General features: G+C 64.4%; 5 protein-coding genes across 6 annotated transcripts; 3 read left to right on the forward strand and 2 right to left on the reverse strand.

The window, feature by feature from the left end:
* On the forward strand, positions 1–1473 carry CHLRE_09g392504v5 (uncharacterized protein). Its single transcript, XM_043065637.1, has 3 exons — positions 1–105; positions 219–329; positions 630–1473. Exons 1-3 carry the CDS (start codon positions 31–33, stop codon positions 867–869), a joined length of 426 nt encoding a protein of 141 aa, XP_042920966.1. The 5' UTR covers positions 1–30; the 3' UTR covers positions 870–1473.
* A 55-nt stretch (positions 1474–1528) lies between these two features.
* CHLRE_09g392400v5 (uncharacterized protein) lies at positions 1529–4440 on the forward strand. The gene is made up of 5 exons (XM_043065634.1): positions 1529–1689; positions 1731–2190; positions 2444–2812; positions 3048–3143; positions 3937–4440. The coding sequence occupies exons 1-5, from the start codon at positions 1638–1640 to the stop codon at positions 4064–4066; spliced, it is 1107 nt and encodes a 368-aa protein (XP_042920967.1). The 5' UTR covers positions 1529–1637; the 3' UTR covers positions 4067–4440.
* A 1961-nt stretch (positions 4441–6401) lies between these two features.
* CHLRE_09g392350v5 (uncharacterized protein) lies at positions 6402–9258 on the reverse strand. Of its 2 annotated transcripts, none has more exons than XM_001694407.2 (7): positions 9107–9258; positions 8898–8965; positions 8646–8767; positions 8478–8524; positions 8146–8241; positions 7892–7972; positions 6402–7712 (listed from the first exon to the last, which is right to left on the reverse strand). In XM_001694407.2, exons 1-7 carry the CDS (start codon positions 9126–9128, stop codon positions 7651–7653), a joined length of 498 nt encoding a protein of 165 aa, XP_001694459.1. In that variant the 5' UTR covers positions 9129–9258; the 3' UTR covers positions 6402–7650. The 2 variants fall into 2 exon arrangements, with proteins under 2 accessions (XP_001694459.1, XP_042920968.1); XM_043065631.1 differs by having other exon boundaries at positions 7877–7972.
* Positions 9259–9935: 677 nt separating this feature from the next.
* On the reverse strand, positions 9936–13828 carry CHLRE_09g392300v5 (uncharacterized protein). Its single transcript, XM_001694406.3, has 6 exons — positions 13568–13828; positions 13263–13398; positions 12604–12961; positions 11978–12394; positions 11532–11682; positions 9936–11283 (listed from the first exon to the last, which is right to left on the reverse strand). Exons 1-6 carry the CDS (start codon positions 13734–13736, stop codon positions 11057–11059), a joined length of 1458 nt encoding a protein of 485 aa, XP_001694458.2. The 5' UTR covers positions 13737–13828; the 3' UTR covers positions 9936–11056.
* A 100-nt stretch (positions 13829–13928) lies between these two features.
* CHLRE_09g392250v5 (uncharacterized protein) lies at positions 13929–19605 on the forward strand. The gene is made up of 8 exons (XM_043065627.1): positions 13929–14611; positions 14906–15489; positions 15826–16019; positions 16500–16562; positions 16838–16954; positions 17223–17306; positions 17807–17871; positions 18054–19605. Exons 1-8 carry the CDS (start codon positions 14454–14456, stop codon positions 18526–18528), a joined length of 1740 nt encoding a protein of 579 aa, XP_042920969.1. The 5' UTR covers positions 13929–14453; the 3' UTR covers positions 18529–19605.
* The last annotated feature ends 12 nt before the right edge of the window (positions 19606–19617 follow it).

A 19617-nucleotide genomic window follows, 5' to 3' on the forward strand; every position in this document is an offset into this window, starting at 1 on the left:
TGGGTGGGTGGGCACGGTGGGTGGGTGGGAATGGGGCCGCCGGAACTGGGTGGTTGCAGGGGTTACACGCGGTGCAGCTCGACGCGCGTGTCCGAGTCCAAACCTGCCCTCCATCTCGTGTCCATCACCACGTGACGTCCTTAACCCATCCCTCTGTCCCTCGCCTCCCCCTCGCCCTCCTGTGCCCGCCTCCGCCTCCGCCCCCCCAAACCTGTCAGGTCTACTACACGGCGCGCTGCCCGCCCGGCATTCCCTTCCCGCCGCCGCAGCAGTCGGCGCTGCGCAAGGCCGTGGCCGCCATCCGCAGCGAGCGCCGCATCACGCCGCAGGTGAGGCGGGCAGCTAGGCGGGTGTGTTAAACACAAACAAACTAAACAAAGCCGCCAAACACGCGGCGGGTGTGTGTGTGGCCAGGCAGTCGGGCGCAGGCGCAAGGGGCAGCGACTGCGGGCGGCGGCGACGACGGGGGAGGCGGTTGAAGGGGCGAACTGGTGACACCGTCAGTCCCTAATGCTGCCGCCACGGGCTGCCGCGCCCTCTGCAGCCTTGCTTGTGCGCCGCCCCTTTCTCAACATTAATAACTGCGTAACCGCTACCGTATATCTCTCGCGGTTTCCCGTACCCCACAGGTGAAGATCCTGCGCGAGGGCGGCGAGGACTCGGAGCTGTTTGACCAGCTGCTGCTGGACGAGCCCGACGGCCACGACGGCGGCGGCGGCGGCGGTGGTGCAAGTGGCGGCGACGGCAACGCAGGCGGCAGTGGCGGCGGCAGCAGCAGCCAGGGCTTCGGGCTGGTGCAGTTTGTGGAGCACGTGCAGCACGAGGCGGCCATGCAGCTGACGTACGAGTCGGGTACGAACGGGAAGTAGCGGAGTTTGGTTAGGTGTTTTTCTCAGCATTCCCAGATTAGGAAACCAGGGACATGAAGAAGCGGGGGGGGGGAGCGGGGATGGGTAGTTAGTTTAAAGGGAGAGGGGGGGAAGCGGGGGTGGGTTGAGGAGAGAGATTTTGAGGACCGGGGTACTGAGAGCAGCGCAGGCGTGACGCAGAGGGTGGAGAACGATGCGTGGTGGTCGGGGGGGAGCAGGAGTGTACACGTTGGCGTGTTGAGGGTGTGGGCGGGGCTGGCAAGCACGGACCACGGCCTGGAGTAGAGGTTCAATAGGGCTGTCCTGCGGGCATGCGCTTCGATAGCACTCCTGCGGAGAGCCGCAATCGCGCTTCATGCACAGGTTTGTGGCAGGAAAGGGGGAAGGGTTGTTGGTTGGGATGTCTGCCCAATACGTGTGCACTTGGTACGTACCGCTGTGAGCATGAGTATTTCGCTCTGGCGCCTGACGAATACCGGAATTGCAATTGGCTGCTTGGATTCGCATGCTGTTCGGTGGCCGGCAAGGCGAGCATTCGGTGTCACACTCGCCGGGGCCGGTTTCGTGTCGATGGAGTCAGGTCTGCATGTAAGTTTGTGGTGATTCACCACACGCTTAAGTTGTAGATATCATGCAACATGGCTTCCACAGCTCCAGCACCCAACGACTGGCTCGCGCACCCAGAACTTCTGCCGCCACGCCCGCACACATTTACGGAGACAAAGTACCTGCGGCTGTTCGCAGTTGACCTAGCCGGACGAAGCAACCATGACCAATACGTATTCTTGGCACCCAACGGGCTCGCTGTCGTCGGACTCGCGCCATCGCATCCCCTCATAGCGGCGCATCGCCGGGCAACAGGCTACAAGCCATGCCCGCTGCAGTATGTGCCACCAAAGCTGGAACACTTGGATGTGCATGAGCTCGCGGCTGCCGCGGTCGACGAGGACGCACAGGAGGAGGGCGATGGAGGGGCCGATGCCGGGACCGCCGGTGCCGAGGGCGCCCCGGATGGGAGACCGGGCGAGGCCGGCGACGGGGAGGCGGTCGGGGCAGACGCCGATAACGGCGATGCTGCAGGGGAAGCAGCTGACGAGGAGGCCGGCGGAGACGCGGCAGCGGCAGGGACGTCTGCGGGCGTGGGGTTGCCAGCAGCGGATGGGGCCGGGGCACTGGAGGGGCGGGAGGCGCCGCAGCAGGGGCAGGGCACAGCGGGGCCAAGCGGCGGTGGAGGTGCAGGTGGAGGCGGCGGCGGTGGTGGTGGCACTGAGATGGATGGCACGTCGCGCGCGTGGCGGCAGCGGCAGATGCACGTGATCGAGTGAGTGAGCAAGCGAGCAAGAGCGGGGACTGGCAACAGCGGCTGGTCGATCGCTACGCGTCCAGGCGCGCCGCAACCCCGGAACTGAAACCAGCTTTTCCAATGCTTTTGCGTCAGCCGCGTTTGCCGCCCCGCTGCCCTTAGCCCCAGCACTCTACCAAGCCTGGCCCCCTGCTGGACCTCTTCAAGAACCCCCATCGCTCCCAATTCCATTGCTCATAAGTCTCAACCCCACCGGCCCCGGCCCCTCCAGGCCCTTCGCCAAGTCGGACTGCGCTCGCATAAACTTCGATGCCGGCGCAGTGCGCAACCGCGCCGCCTCCAAGGCATCGGGGCGCAAGCGGCACCGCGGGCCGCCGCCGCTGCAGGGCTCGGCGCTGCTTGCCCGCATTGAGCGCAAGCCGCTGCCGCCGCCTCCGGCCCCAGCCGCAGCCGCAGAGGCCGGGGCCGGAGCAGGGAAGGACGCGACGGGGGAGGAGGGCGGCAAGGCGGCGGCAGCAGCGGCGGCGGCACCAGAGGCAGGCGCGACGGGAGCGGCAGGAGCGGCTGAATCAGGGCTGGCTGGGAAGGCCGGCGGGACCGGCGGCAAGGAGGGCAAGGGGGGAGGCAGCAGCGCGCCAAGGTGCGCCAGCGCTAGCAGGCGTCTGCCGCGATGTATTCCACGTTTGTTGCTTGTACATGGAGCCCCACGTGTGCACCCTTCACCTCATGTCTGCTCCATCCCGTCCTTCTCATTAGCCGGTCGCCGACTCAGCACATGCCATGCTGCCAACCCATGTACCGTATGTGGCCCCTCCTACCGGCACCCCTGGCGACTGCCCCGCCCCTTCAATCCTACCCCCATCTCAACCCTGCAGGCACGCCCCCAGCTTCCCTGTGTGGGCGGTGAGCGGCGGGCAGCTGCTGGAGGTGAACGAGCGGCTGGCGGCAGACCCGGGGCTGGTGTTCGAGAGGTGAGCGATTGGTGCCAGGGGCAGAGGTTGGGATGAGGCATGAGGGGCGGCGCTTTAGGGGCGGGCGTGAAGGGCGGGGCGTGAGGGGCGGGTAGTTCATTTTAATACCCAAAGCAAGACGCGAAAAGCCGGGTGTGAGGGGCCAAGGTCGGGGGATGGCATGCGGCGCGGTCTCGGTGGGGGTGTGCTGTGGAGCGCGTGTGTCCCAGGCGCAGCGGGCATGAGGGGAGGCAGGGACGCGGGGGACGAGGCCCCAGCCTGGCATATACTGACCCGCACCCGTCTCCCGGGTCTGGGTTGCACTATGTGCGCTGTGGCGCACATGCCCCAGGCGGGCCTTCTCGGCCCCTTTGACCCCCCCCCCCACTTCTTTCTGCCCATCATTTTACCTTCTCCCGTACTCCGCACGCACGAAACACACACAGGCCCCTGCTGCCGCCCTGTGCTCTGTTGTTTTCTTATTCGCTCGTAGGTGAGAATTTCATCGAGGATTGGGCGGGAGCTTGGACTTAGCGGCCAGGAGTAGCGACGAGGAGCTAGGAATCGTAGGAGTGCCTGGGCCTCACGGTACCGTGAGCACATGCATGGGTTTGCACCCTTGAGAGCGTGTGGACACGAATCCCCCCTCGAGGTTAGAGTAGCGGGGGTTGCGCGATTTCCGGTTGGTAAGACCGGCGGCTCACCGCAGCAGGTATGCGAGGTAACTTCAGGTAACATCCGTAAACCGTCGCTTTGTTGCATCGCATACACTGTCTTTGCGCAACGTTTTCCTTGTGCTCTTTAACACACACAGGCCCTGCCGCGAGGGCTACGTGGCCCTGCTGTTCCCGACCAAGGAGCAGGCGGCGGGGCTGCGGCGGAGGCTGCTGGGCGAGGCGCAGTACCTGGCGCTGCGCGGCCTGACGCCAGAGGACCTCATGTGAAGGTTGTGAGATGGTGTTTGTGGGATGGTGTTTGTGGGATGTGAGGACAGGTGCGTTGAAGCAGCTAGGTGTGGCGGCGCAGGTGTACGCACGTGCGTGCGCGGGGGAAAGCGGCGGCTGGCGGCGGTGTGTGGCGTGCTGTGCAGGTGCCGCGAGGCAGGCGCTGCGCGAGGCGTGCTCCAGGGTTGTGGTGGGGCTAGCAGCAGCTTTAAAGGGCCTGGGGCACTGGAGGCCTGGAGGGCAGTGGGCACTTGCACGTTAGCTTAGGAGGAATAAACAGATTAGCGATTACGTCTCGTGAGGCGCGCAGCGTACACGGGGTGAACCAAGTGACACCACAAGATGTTGCGTCGTCCCAGTCGCGATCGGCTCGGCCCAGCTCCTACAACCTCTCTCTGAACACACACGCACACTGTCGGCCCTTGCTACCCCGCCCCGCGTGCCGCCGCCGCCAGCGCCTGATACGCACATACACAGCGGCAACTGCAGCTGCAGCGGCCCCGCCTAGCCTCGCCAGCCCGCCACCCTGCACGGTCCTTCACAAGTTCACATGCGACAATTCGACAAACATGGACTGTTATTTTCAACGAAACCACTGACAGCACCAGTCATCAACCGGTAACGCGAGGGCGGTGGCAGATGCAACACAGGGCGGCAGCAGGTGCAACACAGGTTCCCTGACCAGTGTGGGACAAAAGCCCACCGGCCCCCTGCACCAGTAGTGCACGGCCGCACCCGTTTGGGGCCTCCCGGGGGCACCATGCCGTTGACACCCCCGCGCTCCCCACAGGCCCACACGGCCACATGTCAGCCCAGAGCCGCAACTCGCCCCACCAGAATTCATCTCAGGCATATGTATCTCATTATCACCAGGTGCGTTTGGTATCTTTTTGTCTTCTCCTCTCTGAGCTCGGTGCCTGCACTGAGGTTAGTATCGGAACCTTCGGCCTCAGACGGAGGACGTGGCGTGGGCTCAGCCCACTTTTCCCTTGCGAGGGTATTAGGCATTTTGTCTCCTTCAACATTTTTGTTGATTACGACGAGCTTCGCGAGGTGGGGCAGGCGGAGGTGGGGCAGGCGGAGGTGGGGCAGGCGGAGGTGGGGCAGGCGGAGGCGGCGGGGCAGGAGGCGGGGCCGGCTTTGATCTCGTCTCAAATAATGGAACCCCGCGCACCACCAACACCACCAACACCACCAACACCACCAACACCACCAACACCACCGCTGCCGCCACCACCGCCACCACCACCACCGCCGCTGCCGCCGCCGCCGCCACCAGGATGGACTTCTAGATCTGGGTCGGGCGCGCCGCCATCTTCTGGCGCGGGCTAGAGGCGGGGTCGGCAATGATCTACGGGCGAGCGAGGGTGGGCGGGCGCAGCGAAACGATTACGAGGGGCTACGTGAAGGTTCGAGGCCAGAGGCGTATGTGCCACCATTTCTAGGCGCCCCCCCCCAGTCCTGGCCCCTTCCCTGACCCCTCTTCTCCCTCCCCGCAACCCCTTTGCGGCCCCCCTAAACCTCTGCTCCTCCTCACCCACATTTACCTGAGCCCGGGCATGTACCCCCCCCACCACCCCGCCCACCCACCTGCAGGTCGCGCCACAGCGGGTGCGCGTAGGCCACCTAGCTCGCCAGCGCCGCCGCCGCCGCCGGGCCGGGCAGGGTGCGGCGCGCCGGTGGCGGGCGAGCGCTAGGGCGCCAGCGACGGGCTGTGTGGGGGCGTGTGGGAGGTGGTGGGGATGGGGATGGGACCCGTGTGTCGCGGGCGCCATGGCCAGTGGGAGCCTGGGAGGGCAGACGTCGAAAGGACGCAGAGGCGGCATGCGCCCGCCACGCAGTCTCCTGTCCCCTTACCACGCTCCCAACTCACCCGCCATCTGCTCCCCTTCCAGGCTTCCAGCCCTCCTTGTGCCTCCCGCGCTCCCGCCTCCCGCGCTCCCGCCACCACCCCTCCCCCCTTGCTCGTGCGACCTGAAGCCGACGGATCTTTCAGCTGCTCGCTGGCGGTCCTCTCTCTGCGGCGGGGGCCAGGCGGCGCAGACCACCGCCCTTGTCGGCGGCATGCCGCCTGCCATCTGCCACAAACGTGCCTACTCCGTCTGGGACACACAGCCCGACGACATCCGGATCACTGAGGTTCTTTTCTGAGAGAAGGGGAAAGGCACAGCGGAGGTAGCTGTGGCGTACATGGATGACGGCCGCGAGCCTAAGCTGCCAGCGGGCGGGTGCCACGAACCCACACGGTCCATCTCCCCATCATGACCCCGCGGTGCGTTTGCCCAGCATTGACCGCTTTGTAACCCCCAGAGAGAAGCCGACAAGGGACCAGGTTTCCGCTTTTAAGTTTACAGCCATAGTAGAGAGCCGGGAGACAGTATTTTGAAGCCGTAGCGGACAATTGAGTTCCGGACTGGGGACCAAGTACCTGATAGCTCGTACGTTTGCAGACGCAAGGGTCAATCCACTTGCGCCGCCCGTATCTCGCACCCGAACTGGAAACACCATTGGACTTGAGTAACGCATCAAGCAACACCACACGTATTCGTAATTCCAGCCGATGAATTGGGGTAGCATGGCAGTGTCCTCTCTCTCGCTCATGCGAAGCAGAAGGTCAGAGTATGTACACCGCACGTGGTTGCATATGGCATAGTTCTGTAATTCGCCATATACACACTCGGATCCGATGCGCACAGGGTACAACACCAAGCGCCGCCAGTGTTTGAGGCGCCATCCAGCAGCCTCACCACACCCGCGCCACGCAAACGTCGCCGCGGTGTTGCGCCACCACGGGAAGCCTTACGGGAACCGCACGCAACCAAGAGACTCGCACACCGCCACAGCAGAGGCTTCCGGGCCCCAGCTTACGGCGTGCAGACCAGGGTGCGCTCGAGGATAGGGGATACAGGCAAACATCGACTGGAAAACACGAAGAAACCATGTGAGAAGTGCAAACCAACGCAAAACCAAACTACACACACACCGGTATGCAACACTAACCACCACCGGAAAGGATACGGAATCGGCATCGGGGCCTGAGTGACTTGCGCCCCTGTTGCCCTCAACTTCCTCATCAACCAACACACAATACACAGAACCACAAAAGCACCGGCTGCAGTTTGCGCTTTGCATCTGTCATGCAGACATGCGCAGTACACACACAGCAATCGGCACAACAATGCATAGCACATAATGTGTTTCTTCGTTCGACCGAAACACACCACGCTATGTTTGTAGAACTGATACGGTGGATGGACGTCCAAACAAGTTGTGCAAGCTTGCCACCTGTACTACCAACGCGCCGAGCCCGCACGCACCATCTGGCGCGCGCTAACGTGCCCTTGTCTCATGACTCAAGCTTGCACGCGAAAATCGCCCGTCGGTACACGGCGTCCTCGGCAACGATCTTGCAAAGCCTCTTTAGAAGTCTCGCAGACTGCTCCGGCAAGGCGCAATGAGTCCGCCCGCCATTGTCGCAGGTGCTGCGGCCAGCACAATAACCCTACACCAATCTGACGCTCCCTTGATGGCTCCTCAACATGCCGCGTGCTGCGGCATGACGTGCGCTGACTTCAGCCGCGGGCTTAGTAGCCGCCGCCACCGTAGCCGCCGCCACCGGCACCGTAGCCGCCGCCACCGTTGCCGCCTGGAAAGAGAGGCAGAAGAAAAACCTGTCAGGCAACTTTAAGCAACCAACACTAGAGGCATTGGCAAAAAAACCTTTGCAGCAACTTGGCACACGACCCAAGACTCAACATCAAGCAGATGTGACCCAATCGTCAAAGCGCGCGTTGCAAGAATCGGCCGAACCTGTGTTGGCCTCACCGTAACCGCCGCCGCCGTAGCCGCCGCTGCCACCGCCGCCGTAGCCGCCGCCGCCGCGGCCGCCACCGTAGCCGCCGCCACCTACACACAAACAGAACATGTCAGCATTCCGAAACACACGCTGTAAGGCACTCGCACAACACTGCTTGGATGCCCTTGGAAGCCTTGTGAAGCGCTACACCGAAGTGTCGGACTCGAGATGATCCTTGGGCGCACAGGTGGTTTGCTTGGAACAGGACACTCGCAAGGCTCACCGTAGCCACCGCCACCGTAGCCGCCACGGCCGCCGCCGTAGTCACCGCCACGGCCACGGCCACCACCACCGTACCCACGGCCACCGCCGCGGCCGCCTGCTCGGGATCAAGGGAAGAGGACAAGGGAGGAAAGCGGTCAGTGGCGGGCCGCACGGAGATACCTGGCGAGCAGGATATTTCGGAACTTCCCAACGCCCGCAGCAGCCGTCATTGATTGGAGTGATGCAATACTATGCGTCAGAATACAAAGCCTCCACAACAGGTATCCAGGCATCAGCGTATCCTGGGGTTGTAGACACAGTTGCATGCGATCTCGGCAGCCTTGAACTCACCAGGTGGGCGCTCGCCCAGGGGAGTAGCCTCGTTCACGCGAATGGTGCTGCAGGAAGTTGAAATACAAAGCAAATACATGAGATTCACGAGTGTCGGAAGGCATCTATGGTGCATCTCTTTCTGCGGCGCCCAATACCGAAACGTTTCCGACATAAGTTGAAACTTACCGGCCCATGAACTCGGTGCCGTCGCACTCAGAGCAGGCGCTCTTGGCAGCGTTGGCCTCGAGAGTCACGAAGCCAAAGCCGCGCGACCGGCCAGTCTCGCGGTCGGTGGCGACGAAGGCATCCTGCGCGGAACAAAGCAAATGAAGACTTGCGATTAGTGCATGCATATTCGGGGATCCGGGCGACAAGCCCTGAGAGTGGCCCTCCAGCTGAACCGAGATGCAGTTCGGGCCCATCGAGACGAAAGCTCACCTCGACGGCGCCGAACTTGCTGAACAGGTTCGTCAGGTCATCAGCGCGGGTGTCCCACGACAGGTTGCCTGCGGCCAGCGAGTGAGAGGAGGTGCGAGGCCGTTCCGAGAGGTTTAGCGCGCGCTTTTGAGGCGGCTGACCCCAGCCGCCTTTCCCGCGCGAGCTTTCGCGACTTCGCGCAGCCCAGTTGCATGCCTATGATTGCTCACCGACGTAGAGCTTGGTCGACATGGTTCCGAGAGGAAGGGAACCGGAGAAAGCAGGTGATTGGCCTGCTGAAAGGAAAAGGCGTCTACCACGCCTAGATACTCAAACCAGGAAACCAAACAGGAAACTTGATTGGAATACAGAGTACAGGTGGGATCAGACCTGAGCGGCTCGGAGTATTTCAACAACGCGGCCCATTGCCGGATGGGCCGTATTGCCGGATGGGCCGTCAGCCGATTCCCGCCCGTATTTCATTAGGCGATGATATCGGTAGTGCCGGATGTGTGCCGCATACGCTGGGTAGCCTCCACGCGGGTCTGACGCGAGCTGGCCTAACGGAAATGCTGACGGAAATGTCAAACTTGGCGGCATGGTCACCTCCGCAGGCTCGACACGAACCATCTTTCACTGACCACACGCCATTGTCACTCAGCGCTCGTTGAGAGGCGGTCGTCCCTTGACATTGACTTTCTGACTTGATCAACGCCGGCTTGCGAACTCTGGTGAACACAGCGGTGCCCCACCTTAGTTTCGGGACCAGAATCATGGCGGTAACTGCGGGGACGGAGAGTGGCGCACATTGCGAGCTGACTGCAAGAGCGGCAGGCCACACCGTCGATTCGTCTCCCCGTCAGGTCACAGCAGGGCACCCCTTGGCCCTGCCCGTGTCGACATGGACGTGATGGGACATGGCAAGGGGCAGATTGGTGCAGCCACGTGGCTGCGTCCCACTGATACAGCTGAGCCCCGAGAAACAAGTTACGCTCAACCCAGGCGTCAATCAAATATGGGAGAACGGCGCGCGTGTGCAAACGTTTGCCCTGCCCCGTTACCAGTACCGCGTTACAATAGTTGGCCGTGGAACTGAGCGCCAGAGGCGGGGTCGAATTGAGCTGTTGGCTGGCGGCCCTGCCCTGTGTCGATGACAGCCCTGTACTCGCTTGATGGCAGCCCTCGGCAACCTACCGTCAATTCGTCCTCCGGGTGAACCCTCCGGCATGCAACCTGCTGTTACTCAGCGGTCATGGCCAGCAGCTTGTCTCAGGGGCACCTGTCGCAAGTGCACCTGTGAAGCCGTGTGTCCATACGCCTGGCTCTCTTTCGCTCCGACAGACCGGCACATGCACACCCACACATCCTGCGGTTATATACACTGGCCTCCCTTTCCCGTGGACCTCAGGGACTATGCCAAGTGAATGCCGACCTACGCCTCACCCTGTCCCATCGCACACCCTGTCCCATCGCACCCTTCCCCACGGACCAAACTTCCAGCCAGCCAGCAACTTGTCGGCACAGTAACTCCGGCGTTCGACCAGCCGCGCGCTCCTGCACTGCCCGCTCGTGATGGAACATGGCAAGGGGCAGGAAAGCGTAGTCCCGATGTGTGTGGCTCCCACCCGTGCCCACATAAATGCGTAGCAAGAAGGGACAAGGCATTGGTGCGTCGTTCGCGCGCTGTTACTGTACCGACGGTAGCTGGCAGGTTGTGTCGATGTTTTGCTGACGCGCATTCCTCACGCTCCTGCACTGCCGTTGCAAATTGTTTGCCATCTGCTGGGGTCTGGGAATCACTGCACCCTACGGGACTTCACCAACCTGCCTTAACACTGCCTCATCGCACCCTTTCCACGGACCATGGCGGAACTTCCCAGTCATACCTGACATGGCGCAGCCGCGCCGAGTCACCGCGTCCTGCCACGGCGACCTTACTCCTTCAGTCATACTCCATTCCTTACTCCACGCCTATCCAGGGTGCGCGAGAGGCCCGGATTGCACCCTTCCCCTCATTTAGCAGCTTGGGATTGTACAAGACTCCCCGACCATCCCTCGGCGTTGCATGTAGGCGGAACGCAGTAGCTCTACGCCACATTCGGTACTACACCCTGCGGAACACGCCCTGGGGCATCCAGATGTGTCTACTGCCGACTGTCCTACTAGGCTACTGCATTGCGTCACCGCTTGCCGTGCTGCCCCTGCCCCTGCGCCTCGCCAGCTCCGCCAAGCAGGGGCCGGTACAGGAACACGGTGCCGCGCCGCGCCGCCGGCCCGAACGCCCCCCAGCTCCTCGCCAGCTGCCGGAGCTCTGCGTCAGGCACGGACCCAAACCCCATCGCGTGGTGCCACAGCCCCTGATTGACCAGGTCGTCATCGTCCACCGACACCAGAAGCCGCCGCACGCCTGCAGCGGGATGGCGGTGGGGCCATTTTGGGAATCGAAGAGATGATGGATGTAGATAAGAAGCAATGGATTGCATTGGTTGCGTGGGAAAGGGAATGGAGAAGGGCCAGGGCGAGGTGGGAGGAAGGAAGCTCGCCACGACTCCCTCGCAAAGCGCAGCCTTCCATTGAAGCGCCCGCCGCCCCAATCGCAAACAATTCCGCCATGGCCGCCACTGCCGCCGCCCGCGACGAAATCTCTGGACTCACCGCTGGCCGCTAGCTCCTGCTCCAGTTGCCGCACCAGCGCCCGGCCGTACCCGCGCCGCTGTACGGCGGCGCATGTGGCCAGCAGGTACAGCTCCGCAAAGTGTGAGCCGTACACGTCCAGTACGGCGGCGGACAGGGCCTGGCCCGAGTCCTGCGAGGGTGAAATGTGGGTGGTGTGGCGCGGCGGCGTCATGTATGTTGATTGCCACACAGGGGAGTGGTATCGGGGGCACGGCCGTTGTCCGCATGATTTAGGGGTGAGCGGCTAGTTTTAATCCCAACGTAGCCAAGACCCAGAACCAGCCCACACAGCGCCCACAAAAGGCGGCCGCCAGCCACGTCCACCGCACCGAGCAGCCCCACCCTCCCGCCGCGCATCCTGCTCACACGCCCACCAGACCGCCAAAACCACGCCCGCCCGTCAACAAGCATGCCCAGTCGCGTACCTCGGCCATCAGCAACGCCGCCACATCAAACTGCCGGAGGTCGCTCAGGCCGTAGCCAAAGCCCGCGGCACGCAGCACGCCGTGCACACGCCGCAGACCGACAGCCGCCGCCGGCCCGCCGTCATTGCAGTCGTACACCCGCATGCGCAGCCGTTGCCGCGGCTGCTGCGGGGACTCAGGTACGCTGTGTGGTGTCGCGGTCGAGGTCAAGGTCGTGGGCGGGCTGGCGCCTGGCGCAGCATCTGGGCGACCTGAAGCGGCCGCGTGGTCTGGTGCTGCAACGAGGCTGCTGCCGCTGCTGCTGCTCGCGGCTGCTGGTGCGGGTGGTGCAGCTGCTATTGCTGGCGGCGATGTTGATGTGCCCTCAGGCAGCCATATGTCCCCCCGCCGGCACAGCCGCAGCAGCGCCACCCGGACCTGTCCACAGCCGCCAGAAGCCGCCGAGGCCGAGGTTGACGTGATCGCATTCAGGATAAGCACAGGGACAGGGAAGCGGCGAGCAGCCGTGCGTGCGCGGACCAGGAGCAGGGGCCAGCCTGCCGCGGCCTGGACTCCTGTATTCGCCTGTTGCCGCGCTCCTAAACCCTGCTGCTCACAGCTCCTCACAAACGAACCGCGCAGCGCACCTGTTTGCACTCCGTATCATGGAACCAAGCCCCGTCGTCGCCCGGGTCCCCAGCCTCCACCGCCGCCGCCGATGCCCTCACGGCCTCCGGCTGTTGCCGCCTCCCCGACCCGTCCCGGCCATCACGTGCCGCGTGTACCCGTGCCCGCCGACGCTGCTCCTGCTCCGCCGCAGCGGCCCACCGCCGGTGGCAGGGGCCGTGGAAGCAGCGGTGGCAGCCATCGCACTGCAGCACTGCGCCTGGGGTCTGCGGTTGCGGGTGCGGGTGCAGGTGGCGCGGCGCCGACTGCTCCTGCTGCTCCTCCAGGCGTGCGAGGTCAGAGGTGGTGAGGTGCTGGTGGCAGCCAGCACACACGTGACTGTGGGCGGGAAAGGGGGAGGGGATAACGGGAACGGAGCAGCGTTATGTGGGGCACACGGGCATGAACCCCGACGGCGCCTGCCTGGGAAGAAACGTTCGCAACGTTGGCGATGATGGGCGGCTGCGGCACCACGCCCAACACGGGCTCTCAGCGCACTAGCCCCTCACTGACAACAACGGCCGGTCACTAGGTACCCCTACCCCTCTCCCGCCTTTCCGGGAGTCCATGGTTACATGCTACCGCCGCCATCACAGGCATCACCCAAACGCACTCTCCAGTCTCATCCCGCATGCCTCACCGTGTGGTGCTGCCCTTGTCAATGGCTGGGAGGCCGCCGGCCAAGCTCACCGCCGCCCAGGGCAGGGCCGCGCGGCCCCAGCCGCACCTCCGTGGCGCTGGCAGGTCGTTGACGCCGTCGAGGTGTGTCAGAAGCACTGCTTGAGGGCAGGGGTTTTAAGGGTTGGCAAGGCATGATAGGCGGGCGTGGATCCGGCGGACGTAAAGCAAGGCACAGAGCGAGGGTTCCAAGTAGGGTGCCGCAGCGCGTGGGCGCCGTCCCTGGCGAGTCGTGGCGAGTTGTGTGAGTGGGCTGGCCGCACGCACCAGGATTATAGGCGATACAGCGTTCAAGCCAAAGTGCTGCGAGCGCAGCCGGCGCGTCACACGCAAGGCCGTGGAGAATCGCTCCCGCCACAAGCAAGTGCACGCCGAGACCACCTCCGTCGGCATGACCTCTGGTCGCAGGGCCACATGTGTTTTGTCCTTCATGCATTTTGTCAATCAGGACGAACCGGCATTGGCGGAAACGGGAAATCGAGACTGGTTCCAAGGGTCGCCTGGTCGGGCCTTTTGGCAATACTAAAGAAACATGTGCTCGCGTGTGTGACTATTCATTAAGATATTCTATTTACGAATCAGAGCGCATTCCAAGAGCGCACAATACCGTATCGGTCGCCGGTCCTGACAACTCGACGTAACCCATTGACGGGGACAGGGCCACTCGCTGCAAAGACTACCGTATCAGCGACGACTTGCGCTGTTGATGGCGCTCTTTGAGACTCCCAACCAGCCCATGCTGACTGAGAGCTTCTGAGCTTAGAGAGCAAGGCGGGACTAAGACCAATTCTACTGTCGATAACAGCGACGCGGGAACCGGGAGGTGTTTCCAACTACGCGGACCAGCGCCAGTCTCGGCGCCCGGGACCGCACCTGGCACCTGCCGGCACCGACAGCCAGGGGCGCCGCAGGGCCACAGTACCGCGCGGCGCTCTCGAGATCTGTGCGTGTCAACCCCGCTTCATCACTGCACGTCAGCGGGTCCTCAAGCTGCGAGGGAACCCCACCAGCGGCGTACAGCCGCCCGCCCCCACTAGCCATAGCCCACAGGCGGTTAGCCGGGACGCCTGTGATACTGCCCTGAGCGGCGGCCCTCAGCCGGAGGCAGCAGCAGCAGCAGCAGCAGCAGCAGCAGCAGCAGCAGCAACACGTCATGGCTTGGAGCGGCATGACTGGGCTATGCATGCGCGGCGCGGCGCTGCAGGTGGTGGGGCCCGGCGAGGACGCCGCCTCCTCGCTCAGCCTGCCGCCGCTGGTGCCCACCGACAGCTCCATCCGGGGGCGGGCGCAGGAGCTGCACCGGCAACTCAGGTGGGCGCCAGGTTGCCACAGTGCGGGCCTCACTGCGTGCTTTCTGTACTTGCACGCAGCGTCCGTGCCGGCCCGTGCTGACGCCCTTCCCTGCGCACCCACACCCACCATCGCCACCGCCTAGCTACTCGGCCCTGTCTGGACACCCCCGCCCCATGATGATTGGGCCGCGCTTGTTGGGCTTGCGCACGTCACCCCTCCCCCAGACTTCGTCTGCAGTCTTCAGTGCACCCTGTGCAGCTTTTCCAAGCATCCTTGCAACCCCCCGGAATCCCTCGTCCCTGCCCCCTGCAGCCACCTGCGCGAGCCGATGCTGGTCCCCCGCGACCAGTGCCTGGTCAACCTGGACTTCGACCTGCGACTGGACTCCACACTCGCAACCGTCCTGGAAGCGGGCGGCGGCTCACCCACCGCGACAGCGGGCGAGGACGCGGCTGCGGCTGCGGCTGCGGCTGCTGGGTTCGAGGCTGAGGGGCAGGAGGAGGAGGACATTGGCGCAGCAGCGGCGGCGGCCGTGGCGGCGGTGGCGGCGATGGGCGGCGGCGGCGACGGCGCCTCCGGCTCCGTGCCGGCGTCCTCTCGCCCCAGCGGGACCGCCAGCTCGTTAGGCGGCGGGGCAGGAGGGACAGGAGCAAGGACAACCGGGACGGGGCTAGCAGGACCAGCAGCAGCGGGAGGGGCGGGAGGAGCAGCAGCAGCAGCAGCAGCAGCAGCAGCAGCGGGAGGGGGAGGAGGAGGAGGGGGAGGAGGGGAAACAGGCGCGCCGAGCAGCGCCGCGCCCTCGGCTCGTCCCAGCCAGTCGGGACAGGGCACGAGCTGGGAGGACGGGCAGGGGCGGCGTGGGTTTGTAAAGGTCAAGAGCATTCGGGCGCCCAAAGGTGCGGTGCGCCGTGCGTGCGCCGTGCGTGCGCCGTGCGCCGTGCGTGTAGGTGGTGTGGCGGTGTGGATGTGTGGGCTTGAGGTGGTGGTCCGGGGCAGGGCGGCCGGGTTGTTGGGGTTTTGAGTTGAGCCAAAGGCTCTCCGCAAGTGCCCTCTTTCGTGTCACCTCCCTTGTAGCCGTGCCGCGGCTCTGCCTGGCACACCGACACTCCTGTCGCGACCCCCCCCCCTACGCCTTCACTTCTTAATTAATCATGAATGTAGCCCCCCAAACCTACTGTATGCCGCCCGCCTCCCGGGTGAACACAAGAACACACACGTCCTGCGCGCCGCAGGCCTGGAGTGGTCGCACAGCCGCAAATGCCTGGAAGTGCTGATTCAGTCCGAGAAGGCCGGCGGCGGCGGCGGCGGCGGCGGCGCGGGCAGGACGGGCAGCCCTGCCTTCAAGGGCCACGAGCAGCGGCTGCGGGAGCGGCTGGAGCGGCTTAATCTGGACATGCTCATCGTGGCGGGCGACGGCAACTGCCAGGTCAGTAATTGGTTAGGCGGTTAGGCGGTTTGGTGGTTGTTCAGTTGGTGAGTAGGTCAGTAGGTCAGCGGGTGGGTCCGTTAGGCTGCTGCCAACGCCTGGACGTGGCTGCGGGGAGGGGCGGGAGCACCGTGAGAAAGGACGTTCGAGGTCAGGGGCAAGTGTGGTGGATACAGGGGCAGGGGCAGGGGCGGTGCGGTGGTAGCATTGGGCCGAACACACTAAACTCCGCCATGTCTCTGCACTGTGCGCTAGCCGTGCCGCCCTCGACGCCGCCGTCCTGTGTACCCTTACCTCACGCTGTCGCCTGTTGCTCTGCCCTGCCGTGTGCCCCCTGTGTCCTCCCGCGCCCCTCCTGTGCCCTGCGCCTCCTGTGCCCCGCCCCCTGCGTGTGCGCCCCCCCCCCCCTGCGTGCCTCCCCTCCTCTCCTGCCTCCCCTCCTCTCCTGCCTCCCCTCCACTCCTCTCCTGCCTGCTGCAGTTCCGCTCCGTCAGCAATGAGCTGTACGGCACACAGGAGCACCACGCAGCCATACGCCGTCAGGTGGGGGCAGGCGGGCGCGTGGGAAGGACGTGTGTGTGTGTGTGTGTGTGTGTGTGTGTGTGCGTGCGGGTGTGGGTGGGTGGGTGTAGGAGCACCAGTGCCGGAGATGCGTGGCAGCACAACCACGATCCAGGCCCCTTGCCTCCTCCCGCCCCTCCCCCGCCCGGCCCCGGAACTCCACTTCTTCTTAATCAACCATGAATGTAACCCCCGCCCTCCCTGCCTCTCCGCCCGCACCCGCCCTCTGACCCCCATCCACCCGCGTGGGCCCGCAGGCGGTGGCTCACATTGTGTCTCAGCGGGATTCGTTCGAGTGTTTCCTGGGCGAGGATTTTGATGTGTACGTGCGTCAGATGAGCCGCAGCGGCACCTGGGGCGACGAGCTGACGCTGGTGAGGGGTGGAAGGGGGGAAAGGTGTGGAAGGGAGAGGCCCCTCCGGAAATCGGGGGAAAAGGGGGGCGGGCGGGCGGGAAGACGGGGTTTGCCATAGCCATGGAGGAAGAACATGTGCATGTGCGGTAGCTCCGGGCCTTCCGCCCAAAGCGGGCGAGCGACCCGCCGGCTAGCCGCGCCGCCGCGCTGCAGGCTACAGCCGCGCTGACCCGCCTGAAGCTGCCCCGCTGACCGCCTCCGGCCACCACCCCCGCTGTGCCCTCCAGCGCGCTGTGTGCGACTCGTTCGGCCTGACGGTGCACGTGGTGACGTCGGACGTGGACCACTGGTACCTCACCTACGAGCCCGAGGTGTGCGGGTGGGGGGGGGGTGGGGTGCGGTGTGGGGTTGCAAAGATGGTTGGAATTGCTGCAATGGATGGCTCAAGCTGGGGGGTGGGGTGGGGTTGGAGTGTTGTGAGAGGGCCAGGCCACACAGGGGCACAGGCACACGGGGACTTGGTTCATTGTAATCCTGACCACGAGCGTTGGATCGCCGGAGCACCAGGTTCGAGGTTGGGAATGCCGTTGGGTTCTGGTCCTGTTCATGCGGCGCCGGCATTGTGCGCCAAACACACATGTGTGCTTTCCTAACACACACACACACACACACACACACACACACACACGCACACACACACACACACACTCATACGCATTGCTGCATCGCATACACTGTCTTTGCGCAACGTTTTCCTTGTGCTCTTTAACACACTCATACACGCACACATACACGCCACACACACACACACACACACACACAGACACACACACACACACACACACACGCACACACACACACACACACACAGGCTCGCAAGCTGGACCGCGAGATCTTCCTCACCTACATCGCGCCCATCCACTACAACTCCATCCGGTGCGTGGCGGCCGCCGGCGCGCTGCTTACCCGTTGTTTGCGCGTGCGGGCGTCGGGCGGGGCATTGGGCGGAATGCTCGCCGGCCCCGCTGCATGCACGAGCACTGCCTGGCGCTGACACCTGACCACTCCCGCTCCCTCCCTCCCTTCCCTCCCTTCCCTCCCTCCCTCCCTCCCCGCAGGCGGCAGTCCTCGCTCAAGACCATGGCGCTCACCGTCAGCCGCAGCTTCAAGAAGCTCTCCAGCGGCGGCCTGGCCTCGCCGGCACCCCCCGTGTCCTCACCGCTCGCCAGCGGCGGCCGCATCAGCAGTGGCGCCCCCGCCACGCCGCGCGGCAGCGGCCCCGGCGTCAGCACCAGCACCAGCACCAGCCCGCGGACCACTGCAACGGGGGCGGCGGGGGCCGGGAGCGGCAGTGAAAGCTCGCAACAGGCGCAAGGTCAGGCGCAGGGTCAGACGCAGGCGCAGGGCCAGGCGCAGGTGGGGCGGAGCAGCTCGGGGCAGGTTGGGTCGGGTGGGCGGAGCAGCTCGGGGCAGGTCGGTGGCGGAGGCGTGGGTGGGGATGGGGGCGGGGGTGATGGCCCGCTGGGGATGGGGTTGGGGCTGGCGCTGGGCCAGGGGTTGCTGCACGGGGGGCAGCGGGTGGCGGGGCGGTGAGGGGGGCTTGGCGAGCAGGCGCGCCGCCGGGGCAGCTAGGGCAGCTGCCTGGGCGGCCGGTCCCAAGGCGTTGGCTGCATGGGTGCGGCACGCGAGCTGCGCCGTGCGGATGTGATGGAGCTGAGGCTGCCCTGCGGCCCGGTGTGGCCCGGTGTCGCCTGGAGCGGTGTGGTCGGGGGGCTCTGGTGTGCGGAGCCACCTTCCAGGGCTGTTGACTGGTGTGACGGTGGTGTTCGGTCGTCTTGGTTGGGAGAAGGGTTGGGTGGTGTGCTTGCAGTTGCCGGCATTTGGGTGGCCGGGACACAGCCGGGCTTTACCGGTATCGCACATGCCGGATTGACGGGGTGAGCGGAGGCGCGGGCGCGCTGCTGCTGGCAAAGCCTGAAGTGCTAGCGGACTGGTTCTCGCCCGTGCTGCGTTGCGTGATGCACTAATGCTCATTCGTGCTACCGCAAGTGTCAACGCACGCGACATGCTGATGGAAGGGCGTGTGCTTGATTCTTGGGGGCCGGGCCCGCGCATTTGGACTTGGGGTTTTAATGAACTGCCCTCCCTTCACCCGCATCAAGAAGGGCTGCATGGCGGGGCGCGGTGGCTTGAGTGTGGCGTACGTGGTGTGCCGACAAGGCCGTGAGGGCTGAAGATTCTTCCTGTTATATTTTAGTCAGGTGTTGCACGTGGGTGTTGCACTGCGTGCCGCGTTGCATGGTGTCTGGGCCGTACTGTGGACTGGTGCGAACACAAGCATAAAATGTCGGCGGTGCATTCAGAGGGCGCAGTGGCACGCCTCGTTTGAAGCCCCGCGTTCTCGTGGCGTGAAGTTACAGGGGTTAGGATTGGGGCCATGCGGACTCCATGCGGCAGCATGGCAAGCAAGCATGGTCAAGCAAGGATGACCGCCCGCGCACGCACCGTGTACACGTTACTGACGTATCCTGGTCACAGGATGTACGGTACGCGCGCAATGTCTATCTAGGAATAGTCGTACTGACGTGAGGCGCTCAGTGCCTAGCCTAGCCGCTTACAGGCCTTCAGGGTCGCTCACCGGATTGCTCCTTCTTGTAATGTCGTACCAGAAGCAATGACGTG

This window comes from Chlamydomonas reinhardtii, chromosome 9 (assembly GCF_000002595.2).
Source record: "Chlamydomonas reinhardtii strain CC-503 cw92 mt+ chromosome 9, whole genome shotgun sequence".
Lineage (NCBI taxonomy): Eukaryota > Viridiplantae > Chlorophyta > Chlorophyceae > Chlamydomonadales > Chlamydomonadaceae > Chlamydomonas > Chlamydomonas reinhardtii.